The 14506-nt window shown below is 35.3% G+C and overlaps 2 protein-coding genes across 4 annotated transcripts in view; one reads left to right on the top strand and one right to left on the bottom strand.

The window, feature by feature from the left end:
• LOC139122663 (uncharacterized) overlaps positions 1–14506 on the top strand; it is a 249372-nt gene that overhangs the window by 126845 nt on the left and 108021 nt on the right. The gene's annotated exons all lie outside the window — the stretch shown is intronic.
• The window catches only part of LOC139122653 (annexin-B12-like), a 47572-nt gene that overhangs the window by 19014 nt on the left and 14052 nt on the right, over positions 1–14506 (bottom strand). For all 3 annotated transcript variants that reach the window (XM_070688246.1, XM_070688249.1, XM_070688250.1), the window contains one exon: positions 11344–11481. In XM_070688246.1, the coding sequence (XP_070544347.1) occupies positions 11344–11481 (138 nt within the window). The remainder of the gene's footprint in view (positions 1–11343; positions 11482–14506) is intronic.

The following is a 14506-nucleotide window of genomic DNA, read 5'->3' as shown; positions in this document are numbered from 1 at the left end:
TCCTTAAAATAAACTCTGATATCTTAGTGCATTCTGGTATTATAAGCTTGCAATCCAAGCAACTGTAATCATGGAGTATGACATATTTTCTCTTCAATTCTAAAATACTATGAATACCTTAGGTCATACTAGTAAACCAGAATTCTCCATCCAGATTATTTATTCATGTGTTTGAATTCACGATTATATTAATAATAGCTGTACTGAAAGATGACTTTTTAATTGCATTATATTTTAACATATCTCTCATAGTTCCTACACTTGTACTTCTGAAGTCGGTGCTTTTATTTTTAATTCTGTGTATTGCTCTTTTATTCCCTTTTTTTTTTAATCTCACTGTCTGTCCTTTTGTTTTCGCAAAACCAAGATGTATTTCATTGTATGTGCAATAGCGTATATATATGACAATAAAATTATTATTATTATTATTATCTACTTTATTTCGATATATCCTACTCAAATTTTTCTAAGTCAAATCTCTGATATTCAGAACCATATTGGTAAAACTATTTATAATGTGAACCTTTGAAGACAATGATTGTAATATCAAATGGCCATCTGGATCATAAATTTAAGCTGTAACGTTCATATGCATGTTTCTGCCCTTGATGATTTGGGATAAAGAATCTATGAATGGCAATGCAATAGCAAGCGTACCCCCCACAACATTCCAAATTTCAGTTTCTGGAAAATTTTTCATGACCTTGAAGCGATAAAACTGAATACAAGCACATTAACAGATGTCCAGTTGCCTTGGTAACCATTGCACACTGATAGATTTCAGTATGATTTTAAAGGATTATCCGTGGATAAAGCACAGTGCATAGTATCTACTTCAAGATATTTTACATTCCTGAATATATTTTGTGAAAAAAGTCAACATAGTGTACAAGAGGGAACTGAAAAGCATGACAGTAAATCATGTGCACGTCATAGCAACAACTCATGTGTGAATCAGCAACCATAATGGTGGAAAATTTGATTATAGATAAATTTCTTATGACTGTTTCCCAGGGCAACATAAAATCCTGCTGTTCTTATTTCATTTGCATTCAAAATACTGCACAATATGTACTGCATAGCACATACAAACATCATCTGATTCACTGAAAACATCTCCAAGTCTCCATTCCTGTCCACCATTATTGGATAATCTATGTGGGTTCTGATGTCAGTAATATGCACCTGATTTGTACAAAATTTACAATACGGTAATTTTCCTTAGCAGCATGAAATCTCCAGAAACCACAAGATCTTCTGTCTTTCTATAAGGCGTGGCATGTCTCCGTAAGTACTACCGATGAAAGTTTTGGGAACTGAAAATAACTTTGCACCAGGAAGCACTAGCTTCCTGGTTTCAATTTCATAACGAAGCAGAAACTTAAACATACATAACAAGTGCAGTGCTAGGTATGTCTATTAAACATTTCAAATTCTCTGGCACAGTATTGTCACATAAGATTTCATCACAGATCCTACAAAGAGTCAGTGGCATTAAATTCAAACTCATGGAAAAAAGTTATCTCAAAAGTTCAAACTTTTTCAGAGTCACTAGTTAACAAAGAGAAAGTATTCAATTGATAAATTAAAAAAGTTTGAAGTGCTGGTAGAAAAAATCTAAATGAATGAATTTCAATAAATTTTTATTACTGATAAACCAACTACACTAATGTGCTGTTTTAGTCTAAAATCAGATTATACTGTTGAGAAAAAGTTGCTTCAAATACCCAATTTTATAAATTTCAAACAGAAGATAATAAATAAAGATACTATATACACTGCACCTGTAGTTCTATAATTACTCAGTAATCTTAGAAACAAGTTAGTCTGCCTGTTTTCTGACCTTTCACTCCACTCTCCTCTGACATCTTTTTGTATAATTAATAATTAAACTGACGCCATACGCATACTTTGTCCTGTCCATTAACACAGTTGTCTATTAACACAATTTAAATCAGACTTCAATCTGTACAATTGTATTTATTGCTACCTGATCAACCACAGACTGGTTAATGATTACAAATATGTCCAATGCACTGACTTGTAATACTGACAAAAATCATGAATGCTATCTAACTGTATACTTATTGCCTTTTAACCAACTGTAGTAACTGAATACATCCGGAAGGCGTGTCATAAAAATAAGAAGTTTCACTCCTTTGTGTGGACAGCTTAGAAAGACAACAGTCATGTAACACACCTTATGGAGACACAAAGAATGATGTTGAAACTCAGAGAACTGCTCCATTTCAAACAGGTGAAGTCAAATAAACACTGTACACCCTGGACTAGATACAGGCTATGACCTTTGACCTTGTATGAAGGTCAAATTTAATACTTTTCCTGCCAAGATGATAATTCACCATCAGGTCAACTTTGTTAAAACCAGTGAAACACAACATATCCATTTGGTGTATTTTAACAAAAAAATGAACATTTGAAGGCCCCTGAAATCACAGATACTATAAACATGATTTTTATGGACTAAAGCTGTTGGAACAGACCAACTACCTCCATGAACAGACCAAGTCAAATGGGTGGAAATACATACTGCTTTTCACTGAGTAGGCTGATGGGGAAGTTATACTGTCTGGCAGGGAAAGGGTTAAAAGAGGAAATAGACCAATGTATTTCACGGCAACATATCAGGTTTATAAACTTTTCAGGGACACGCTTTGAACAGTTGCTTCCAAAATGACAAAAAGCACTGTTTTGCTGGGATGATCTTTAACCCACTTTGGCACTAGTGCACAATTACTGTCCTTCACACTTGAAGAAATTTCCCACCAAATGACCCTAAAGCACGGCTCACAGCCTGGGGCTCACAACCACCAACATACTAGGTGGGGCAGATTTTGAGAAATTCAGATGTCTGTCAAATCAAAGAAAGCTGCAACAGAGTAACAAAGACTGATCTTCTGCACACATATAGTGAGAATCGCTGAGAAACAAAAGTCAAAGGTGATTAACACTTTCACTTAAACAATGACTCTTATGTAAGGCAATGGACACTGTGACTATGTACAGAATACACACAGAACACACTGCATGCATATGCACAGATACAAACAGGCTATCGACGTGCTAAGATAGCAATTACAATCACATCGGTAAATGTTCAAGTTCAATAGTCTACCTCCAAGTTTAACCTCCCCACATGGCTGCAACCTTTACTGCACTCCTTAGGAGCAGTTAGAAATGATCAATGTTCAAGCAAAGACGGCAAAGAAACACTTATTCTAGAGACTGTTTACAGGTCTTACCTCCGAGGACGTAGCCATTGTAAATGGAATGTCAAATGTCTCACTACACCAGTTACCCATTGTGATTATAAACAGGGGGGTGTGGCTCACCGCTGAACTGATTTAATATTATAAGCAGACTGAAAACCCTAGCTCAGCTCACATCTCCCTTTATATACCCATCACCTCCCCTCCTATTGGTTCCAATTTCGGAAAAATGAATATTGAACATTAATTGGTTGGTTATTGGCTTAAGTGTTTACACAACAAATATTGATATTTCTATTAATTTACCACCTACTATCAGACAATCTGGAGAGCAACATGCTTGACAAGGATTAAAGGAGATAATTAGATACCATCACAAATTTCACAGAAAGGATCTGTCCTCACCTTAAATATTTGTCTCAGTGCAATCTTTATTGTTTTAGACATACTATAGTATCTCATCCTATCTGTCTTGCCTTTAACACCTTTGTTTTTTAATCTGTTTAACACTCACAGGTCTTTATTAAATTGATTGGGTCTTACAATACACTTCTTCCGATTATTCCTTTGTAACTTTTCAAAGATTGTATGAGCAGCATTTCATATCTCTGTTTTATGTTGACTGAATCACTATGTAAATGAGGTATTTTTTAAAATTTGTATTCTCAGCCTCTCCTGGAAAACCAACAAACCATCTTTCCTGATCACGCCAAGTTACCAAATACACATCCATTGATTTAGTGTAACATTATGTACTTTAAAAAATTTGACAACATATCAACAAGAAAAAAGTTTACATGACATTATTAAGAAACTAACAAAATTTTCATGCACAAAACTCAAAATTTGAAAAACAAGTCATCGTTGATGACACAGTCCCCACTTGTTAATAATGGGTACTTTGATTACATGTCCTCAGAGAGGATAGAGTCCTCTTCATTAATTAGGTCTGTGATAAAAATACTTTGATACAGATGGCGCTCAATGGCCAAGAATGAGTTCCATGGTGATGAAAACATAAAACCAATGTAGGCCACCATCCTAAAGTTCATAAAATGAGTCAACTAGGAATTAATCAACAGGATGTTGCAAAACATTTTTGCATACAATTCTAACACTTAACAGATTATCACTGGTACCATATTTCATAAAGTTTGATGCAGTATTTACAACACTATGAGATCAACATCTGTATCAAGTTTCATCACATTTGACGTACTGTTGTATTAATTTGTGGCTATATCACCCTAATTAGGAAAGTTCATTACTTATGCAATTACAAATTAATAAACTGACACTGATAAATGTCTTTTTCAATGTTAAAGCAATGTGAGCTTAACATCGGTTAACATCTGTATAAAGTTTCATGAATTTGATGCAGTACATATTTCTTGACATATCAGCCTACTTACGAAACTTCAATAATTGACATGTTACTGCTACATGACGTGAAACAAATTGACGAGCATATGTATGAAATAGGTCAATGTCAACTTTGAATGATACTGGTGGAAATATGTCTGAGTTATGGCTCTGTACATGAAAACATCGTAATAAAATGGCTGCCTAGCAACCATATTGGATCGTATCACATAAAAAATCGACGTACATATGTATGACATAGGTCAATGTCCTTGTACCAACTTTGAATAAAATCAGTTGAGATATGCCTAAGTTATGCCTCTGTATATGAAAAAATCGTAACAAAATGACCACACAGCAGCCATATTGGATCGTATCACAAAACAAATTGACGTGCATATCTATGACATTGGTCAATGTCCTTGTACCAACTTTGAATAAAATCGGTTGAGATATGCCTGAGTTATGCCTCTGTATATGAAAAAATTGTAATAAAATGGCCGCCTAGCGGCCATATTGGATTGTATCACAAAACAAATCGACGTGCATATCTATGAAATTGGTCAATGTCCTTGTAGCAATGTTGAATAAAATCGGTTGAAACATGTCTGAGTTGTGGCTCTGTACATGAAAAAATCATAATAAAATGGCCGCCTGGCGGCCATATTGGATCGTATCACAAAAAAATTGACGTGCATATCTATGACATTGGTCAATGTCCTTGTACCAACTTTGAATAAAATCAGTTGAAACATGTCTGAGTTATGGCTCTGTACATGAAAAAATCGTAATAAAATGGCCGCCTGGCGGCCATATTGGATTGTATCACAAAGAAAATTGACGTGCATATCTATGACATTGGTCAATGTCCTTGTACCAACTTTGAATAAAATTGGTTGAAACATGTCTGAGTTATGGCTCTGTACATGAAAAAATTGTAATAAAATGGCCGCCTGGCGGCCATATTGGATCGTATCCCAAAACAAATCGACGTGCATCTGTATGACATATGAAGTAATCCTTGTACCAAGTTTGAATGAAATCGCTTCTTGCATCTCTGAGATATCTGTGTGAACGGACGGACGCACGCACACACACACGCACGCACGCACGCACGCACGCACGCACGCATGCACGGACATGACCAAACCTATAAGTCCCCCCGGACGGTGTCCGTGGGACTAACCAAAGGAGCTACAATGTAGGACTTCGATTGGAAAAAGTAACATTTTACATTGATACTGAGATGTCTCCATCAAATTCTTAACTAAAAAATTTTGGTTAAATATTTTTGTAACATTGCATAATTTTACATGGAGTATCCATTAATGTCATTCATTGCATTTATCTACAGTTATAAGCAATGTGTTGTCGTACCTAATTTATACACCACAAACTTTACCCTTTGAGTGCTGTAATTTTTCCCACTAAAATTTTAGTGCAACATTTTACAAATAGTCATGAATTTTTCTGTATTTGTTTTGATAATTTTGGAGAAAACAGACATAACATTTAATTAGCTACAGTTTTTAATCAAAATTTTGGCAAAAATCTGACAAAATTTGACTGGGATATATTTTGTAAAGGCGACAAAAATCGACTTTGGTGCTCAAAGGGTTAAATTCAACAAAATTGGATTGGATTTGATTATCACACATGCTGTTATTGAGTTCACTCTAGGAAATTTTCGAAAACTCCTAAGAGTGATGCAAAGAGTTCAGAATACAATAAGTTTACCCTTTCATCATCATGGTTTGGCCCAGACCAGTTGTTACTGATGGTGATTGTAGACTTGCCTACAAGGAAATGGGGATGAACAGGCTTTAAAAGCATGCTGCTGCATATATATCCTAGGCTGATCCATGAACTTTAAAAGAATGAGTAAAATGTTCTGGAAATCTTTGAAATATTTCCTTTTGCGATTTATGAATCTAACTGGTTGGAAGACTTTTTGAAACAGCCATATTTTGATAAGTTGATATTTTTCATATCTCTGCGCATACACATACTTCACATAGATGACTTGTAGATTGTGTATCAATTTACATAGGGACCTTGATTGATATGGCCATTCGTCACACACAGTAATTTTAATTAATCATAAAGACTGGTTGTCAATTTTATCTCAAATAAAGACATTATTTCTATAATGAGATTCTCAGTGTATATAGCTCTGTTTTTTTCTGTGGGTGATTTCAAAATGTTCCTGTTTCAGAAAAGTACTGGTCTGGAGTCATTGCTGGGGTAATCTAACGTGTTTTGCCAGGGTACCAGAGTTACTGTATTGCAGGTTTTTTGAACTCGTTGAGGGAGACACAATGAGCATCTTGCAGGACATGAGACATACATGCACGATGGGAACTACTAAATACCATCAAAGGCAATATCTTCAGATCTTGATAGACAATTACACGTTGCTAGTAGATGTTTAATCAAGTAATCATTGATAGACAAATAATATGGTACATCTAAGTTTAAAATTACCATACACTGGGACATGTCAAATAGCAATGTTCCAGGGTCCTTTAGTTGTTAAGCGGTTTAACTTCTTTTTATTACCAGACTTTAACAAAGTTTTCAATAGAGTGGCAGGATCCATAAATAGGGAAATGGGGGTGGAAGGGTTAGAGGTCAGGATGTGACTGATTGCTCTCATTGAAAAGAATTCACTTCTTGTATGTGGCTTGGGGTGTTGCCATCTTTACGACATGTTTTCTCACGATATTCTTTTTACGTCAATGGTGAACTTTTTGAATGCATGAGGAAGAAATTATGAATACAAAATAACAGATATGCTAACTGCTAGCAAAATGTTAGCCTCAAGTTCTATTGAAATATTTCAGAATTTAGTTGTTAGAGATTGGAAAGTAATTTAAGGTAGAATGTGTCTTGTGGACAGAAACAAGTATTCTAACTCTAAAACTATCATGATACTTTTCTGATCTAGCGCTTTTGTGGGTTAATTTTGAGGCTCATGTTGTTAGTAAAGTATTCACCAGCTTATCTTTGTGAAAATGGAACAATTTATATTTCCCGATAGAGTTAACAAATTTCATTTTGTCTGCCTGGATTGAACTTTCAACATCAAGTCATTTCTGGAAAACTGAACTTTCAAGTACTGACGGTAAATATTTATCTTTTGACCAAAATTTGTAAATTGACATTCTTATGGTATTCCTTTAGCTCTTCAATTTGTAGGGGTTTCCGTAAAATATTTGAGATGTACTATACTTTTGAAACCTGAATTTCACTGTGTATATATCATATACAAGACACTGACAAGCAGAGTGGCATACAACAATTGGTTGCCTATGACATTCTTGTCCATACAAACTATGCTACATGTAAACTTACCCTTGACAACCCACTCCTCTAGACTGGTTATGTAACTGCCATAATAAATTACTAATTTATCAGAAATAGCATTTAACTGAATGGTACTTCCTAATTTCTACTATGGCAAGCAAATGTGTTATGTTCACGTTAATTCATTTACATGTAACTATATGTGAAAACACTGACTGAGTCAGTAGAATTGTAGAATTCTAGTTTGGGAATAAATGACTGGAATAAAACTAATTATTACAAAAGCTTAGCATGAAAATTGGAGAACAGATAGTGTTAAATCATAAATTATGTCTTTGCAAATGAACAGAAATGTCAGACACTTGTACTATTCAGTAAAAGCATCAACATTGACACTTAAACCACTCTAGACTTTTGGTATCATTTTTGTACTGCAACCTACATCAGACACAATGCTTTATTACAACAAATACAATTCTGTACACCACCTGTAATAACGCTACTTTTCCTTTATTTTCCTGACAACTGACAGACTATTAGAGTCCGAAACCAGACAGACTCAGTGACATTAGTCAATATTGTTTATGCAAATATTGAACAACGAAGGCCAACATTTCAGGGAGAGAGTATTTACATATCAATATCATTCAATATTTCTAAGTATCCAGGTACTCACTGTGGAGGTGTTTTACCATATGGTCTATGTGTTCCATTTTTATTCATAATTGAATGTGTTTACTTACAGATCAGCTACATGACAAATATTCAAATACTGCTATGATTAGATATTAAAAGTGAATGCATTTCAAGGTTAAATGTGGCAGAACATGTCACTTTTCTCTTGAGAGTCAAATTTACAGCCAATTGTACTTAAGGTAGTATGCCTCTCGAAAGTGAAAGACTAAAACTTTTGCTCAAACTTTCCTAAATGAAACTTTCATCCATTCTCTTACCACATCAAGAATACAAATCAGGGGTCACCATGCAAAGTTTGGTACTAGAGAAACAAATTACCTAACATTTAACATTTACATTTGAAGTTCAAAATGGCAACTGTCGCTGTGTCAAGGATGTGACAAAAAATAAAAGTTTTGATTTTCAAAAACTAAGATGGTGAAAATTTTCCTTTATCTAAGAGCTTTAAAATGAGTCCCCACAAGTAGTAGACTAGGAAAGTACTGTGAGATTTTGAGAGTCCAAATATCTGTTCCTAAGGTGCGTTCTACCATAACTAAGCCATGGCATACAATGTATGTTTGATTGAAGTTCAAAGACGGTGAAGACTAACATGTATCTATGATAACTTGACAATTAGCAGTTTATTCACAATGATTAACCAAATTACGGTAATACAGTTTTTGACTAATGTGCAACAGCAGGTTTGGTCATGTCTGTTTAAGCACGTACCTTCAAGGTTTTAATTATGTAAGTTCACACACGGCACAATAGACATGTCAAAGTGCATAGCCCCTTTCACGTATAGAAACCGAAAGTAATTCTTGCGTATCTTCTGTTCATTGTATGCCTTATCATATTGTTGAAAGCACGGTGTCTGTACTTTTATGACAGACATGAAAGCTTACAAACTTTGGAAAACAAAGCTATTGCCAGGCAAGTTACTATTAAAGAGGAAAAATGTGATAAGATGAAACTCTTACAGAACCCTGAGAATATCTGAGAATAAAAACATGGCTTTCCTATCGTAAATTTGTGCACAACTTTTTTTTTTTGCAATATCAAACTATTTCTGTTTGTTTCCATAACTTTGCAGTGGCTAGTGTTAAGTCCCTGCATTCAATATTATAGAACCTATTGCATGAGTCATGATCAAATTCTCTTCACTATCAACAAATACATACCGGTAGCATAAACACAATACACACACATACAATGCACTTAAAAAATCCAACAAATGTGAAGCACCTTACATTGAACAGAACAAATTGATAAATAATATATTCTTTGTGATTTGTTAAACTTTAATTGAAGTTTTTATAATACAGTACAGAAGGCAAGTTTATGAACTTTGTTGTTATGAAACAAAGTTCTTCTTCAGATAAATTTCACATTTCCGAACATTAAGATTTGAACATATTGTTGATCTACTTGCCAAGAATGTACTTTAGCTCTACTGAACTGAATAAATCTGATGATCTGTTGGCCAGGTGAATTTTATCTTTTACTTGCCCAGAAGAGATTCCCTTTGGTATGAAGCAGCAAAGACTTGTTTATAAATAGATAGATATAGTATGGATAATCACATAGTGGTAGCATACGTGTACATGCATTACATACTGTATATACTAACTGGTATATATGCACAAACATACACATACTACAAACAAGTCACACAGAATGCAAAATCCACATACACTTGCATACTCTCCCTTACGAAAAATCTTGGCTTTCCTGGCCAGTGACATCCACAAATGGTCCAGGACAGATCCTGAGCCTGGATCCATACCCTTTCACTGGCCAGGTTTTTGGGAAAAAGTATCCCTTTGAAAGTGATGATGAAAAAAATTCCCCTTTTCCATGATTTTTGGAAGTTTCATGGATATCCATTTCCCCTGAGACTGAGTGCCACCGACAGGAGTTGACGTCAGTGAACTTGGCACTCAAAGTGACTCGTCAGAATGGACTAATAATTGTAGGCAAGCTAGTTCATCAAAAATGGGTAGAAATCTGCAGCTTACAAAGCCCATAATTAGCAAAATATTTGACTAAGTACAACCCACACATATTCCAATCAACTGGTACTTGGATCATGAAATATAGTAAATTATATTATACAAGTATATTGATGGCGCAAATATAGCGATCTGATTGGTTGAGACGCGAAAAGAACCGTGTTACATTGGCGATATACCACGGCTGGCATACGTGCGAGCTCTCAGCTTGAGCAAAAATCTGGTTTTGTCGTTCCTCGCCAGAATTTCAATATACTGCTATGATATAATAGCAATAAATCACACCCAGCAACGGTATACCACTCGATTTTGACCAGTTCACTCCATATATGCACTCGCTATCGCTCGTGCATATATGTCGTGAACTGGTCAAAATCTCGTGATATACCATCGCTTAGTGTGCTTTATTGCTTAATCAACTCACTAATTAATAATTATCAGTTTTACACACTTGGTAGATGAACATATTTGATGCATTTGGTAAATGCTTGTGTTGTCTTTCAGTATCAGCTTAAAGATTCAACTCAACGTACAACAGTTTAATGTACTAGAAATCTGGAACATTTAATGGTACATATAGTACAATCTGAATTTATCAAAATATTGTTAAGAACTACTGAAATAATGATTTGAGTTTTCAAAACTCTGGACACTTTCAAATGAGATCTACACCCTGCATGGATGGAATAAAGGAGACATGATTAAATATTCGAATAAATATTACATGAACAGGTAAAATGTGTTGATATCCCTACCTTTTGTTGTTTGAGCGACATGTGGCCCATCTGCGCTGTCACGCCAGGCACTGCCCCTGGGTAATGACCAGAGGGACTGTGTGATCTAGGTGCAGCCTGTGGTGGGGGCAATGTTTGACCCCCTGGTGGTGCTTGGTACTGTCGAGGAAACAACAAGAAATTTAAAATCAAAATGAAATTCTTGAAATTTATATATTCAACATTGCTTTTCAGTACAATTGGTAACATTGCTAAAATTCAATGAAATATCAAAGAGTACACTGACACTACAACAAAGAAATCACATTCAGTCTGACCAAATTGCTTTTCTACTTCTTCTTTTCTTGAATAATCTGAGGTTGGTCCCCGCCCCCATAGGCATGAACAGAGAAAGGAATGAATCAGATACCCTTGTGGCATGTTTGAATGACATCAGTTCACATATGACAGAGCACTGACCGTTCACAGACAGACAGACAGGTCTGGATCTTGGTCAATCTATAAGTACTTATTTTGACGGTAGTATAAACGTATTGCATGAATGCATCTCTACATTTGAGATCAAACTTTTCCTTTTTTTGGTATAATTATCATTCTTCTAATGTACTCTTCTTCACACTTTTTGAATATTTCTAACTTTTCACGGGAAGACATGTCATTTTCTGCGATTGTGTGCTTAATATTATATGGATAATTGGAACTCAAATCATTTTGCGTGTATACGTGATACACCTCGATTACAAAGTTTTTATTTGAGATCAGTTTCAAGAGAATTTTTTGGAGATAAAATTCTATCAAAAAATCTCATTACAGACTGCATGCAATGTGGAGTAATAACTGTTAACTGAGAATTACTAATGTTTCCTATTCAATATCAATGCATTTCTACATCCAGGCACACCCAAAAGTAGTATCATAACACAGCTTATTGCCCTGAAAAAAGCACAATATGTATTCAAATGGATGCTGTGGAGGGACCGTGAGTATACATATATTGACTACCCATGAGGGTAACAGTATACATCTGTGTTGCTTGAGGGCCTTAAAGCCAACCCAAACCAGTCTGTTTAACAACAGATTGGGCGACTCTCAGACTCAAGGGAACATAAATGCACGTTGCTACTCTAATGGCCAGTCAGTATGTCCTTTGCAACACACCTCATCAAAATTTTTCACTAAAAAATTGAGAACCTTTCCACTCTTTACTGATATGGTCACAGACAACACTGCCATCTTCTTTGTGTAAATATTCAAGAATGTACATATGCACAGACCCCACTTGCAAATTGTCCAGTCAACAGTTGTTCAGAACTGTTAACAGTCAACAGTTTTGAAAATTTGTAATTGATAGGTGGCTTTTGCATGTCTCAGCATCAACAGTGATGCATATCATGTGACCGTAGATTAACCAATCACAGCAGAGAGTTTGGATGAGGTGTGTTACAGAAAAGAATGATTGCAAAGACAATTCCTCAGGTATCTGTGAGCAATATTCATGAAACATGCATGCAACAGTTAGTAAAGCTATAAGCAATGCCTAAAAAAGCGGAAAATGATACGTCTATCTGTGACATAAAGGCAAGCACATCGTTCTGTATGCAAGAACAAATGGAGTTTAGGTTAGTACAGTTATAAAGCAAAATTCGACTTAGCTTCATGCCATGTTAGTAAACAAGCCAATAAAGTCACATCAGGTATGGTGCACTCCTTTTAGTTAAGTTAGTACTACCAATATCTTAACACTTTTGATGAAACAAGACAGGGGATGTCACAATTGACCAACCTTGGCAAACAAAGTCAATTCCATTTGACCTTAAATATAATATTCAACTTCAAAAGCTAAATGTCTTTATTTGCTTACAAATACAACACATTAATTATACTCAAAGACATCACTATGTTTAAGTTATTCAGATGTGACAAGTCTAGAAGGAAATTTTCAAAGTCTTAAGACTTCTCAAAATAGTCTTTGTACGATCAAAATCCTTGCTGGATAACATATCCTCATGGAAACACATTGTAGATTCTTGTCACAGTCAATAAATATTAATTTCTCCTCCAAATGTTTTGTCAAGTGTACTCTTTGCTAAAAAAGATCAATGTAACTTGATGGTCTGATACATCTGAAAAATTATCAAAATTACATGTGCAAATACTGTTATTTGAAAACTATAACATCTTTTGTTTGTTTTATTTGTTTGTCTGTTTGTTTGTTTGTTGAAGTTTGGCAATAATGACATCACCCAGGCAGCATGCAATAATTGCACAATGAAAGCACAGTTGCTGTAGAGGGATACAATTACAAGCAAGAGATTAATAGTTAAGCGTTATTCATAAAACAAAAACTCTCCATGCATGGGTTAATCAGGTAAATAAACAGCACACATGTATAGCCTGGCAAAGTACAGCAAAGTGAAGTAGACAGGCACCATTAGCATTTGTAGAACAGATATTAATCAAGTTTCTTTATGCCATGGTACTACACGAGTTACAGTCATTACACATACCGGTACATCTACGCAAAGGTTTGTCATGCACTGGCAAGAATATGACAGTTAGACACCATTAAACATCTCAGAGATTGTATGTATGGATCAGTAGCTTAACCAAACAGCAGTAAAACAGACAACGCCTCTTTTGCTGTTTGGTTTAATAGCGCCATTGCTTTTCATAACGCAGGTGGATCAACTAACAATGGTTACAGGATCAACCTGAAGTCTCGTAATATCAAGTTTTAGTTTCAAAACATGAGTTAAAATAGAAGGAAGGAGGAAGGAAAGAATTTGGAGAGATAGGGGAAGGGCAGAGAAGGGGAGAGATGGAGACTGAGAGACAGACTGACCGACTGACTGACTGACTTGGTGTGAATAGCAACAATAAACCAAAGTACAAACGGCTGCAAATTTGAATGCATGGAGGAAATACAGCACAAAGTAAACTAACAGAGAAAGTGAATGACATCAAACAATGGGTATTTTACAGAGATGACAGTTGACAGATGGATTGAGGGATATCTGACAGATGACAGTTGACAGATGGATTGAGGGATATCTGACAGATGACAGTTGACAGATGGATTGAGGGATATCTGACAGATGACAGTTGACAGAGGGATTGAGGGATATCTGACAGATGAAATTTGACAGAGGGATTGAGGGGTATCTGACAGAGATGACAGTTGAGA

The sequence above is a fragment of the Ptychodera flava genome, chromosome 22, assembly GCF_041260155.1.
Source record: "Ptychodera flava strain L36383 chromosome 22, AS_Pfla_20210202, whole genome shotgun sequence".
NCBI lineage: Eukaryota > Metazoa > Hemichordata > Enteropneusta > Ptychoderidae > Ptychodera > Ptychodera flava.
Note: the sequence above shows the minus strand (reverse complement) of the source record. Positions and strands in the feature narration are given on the sequence as shown.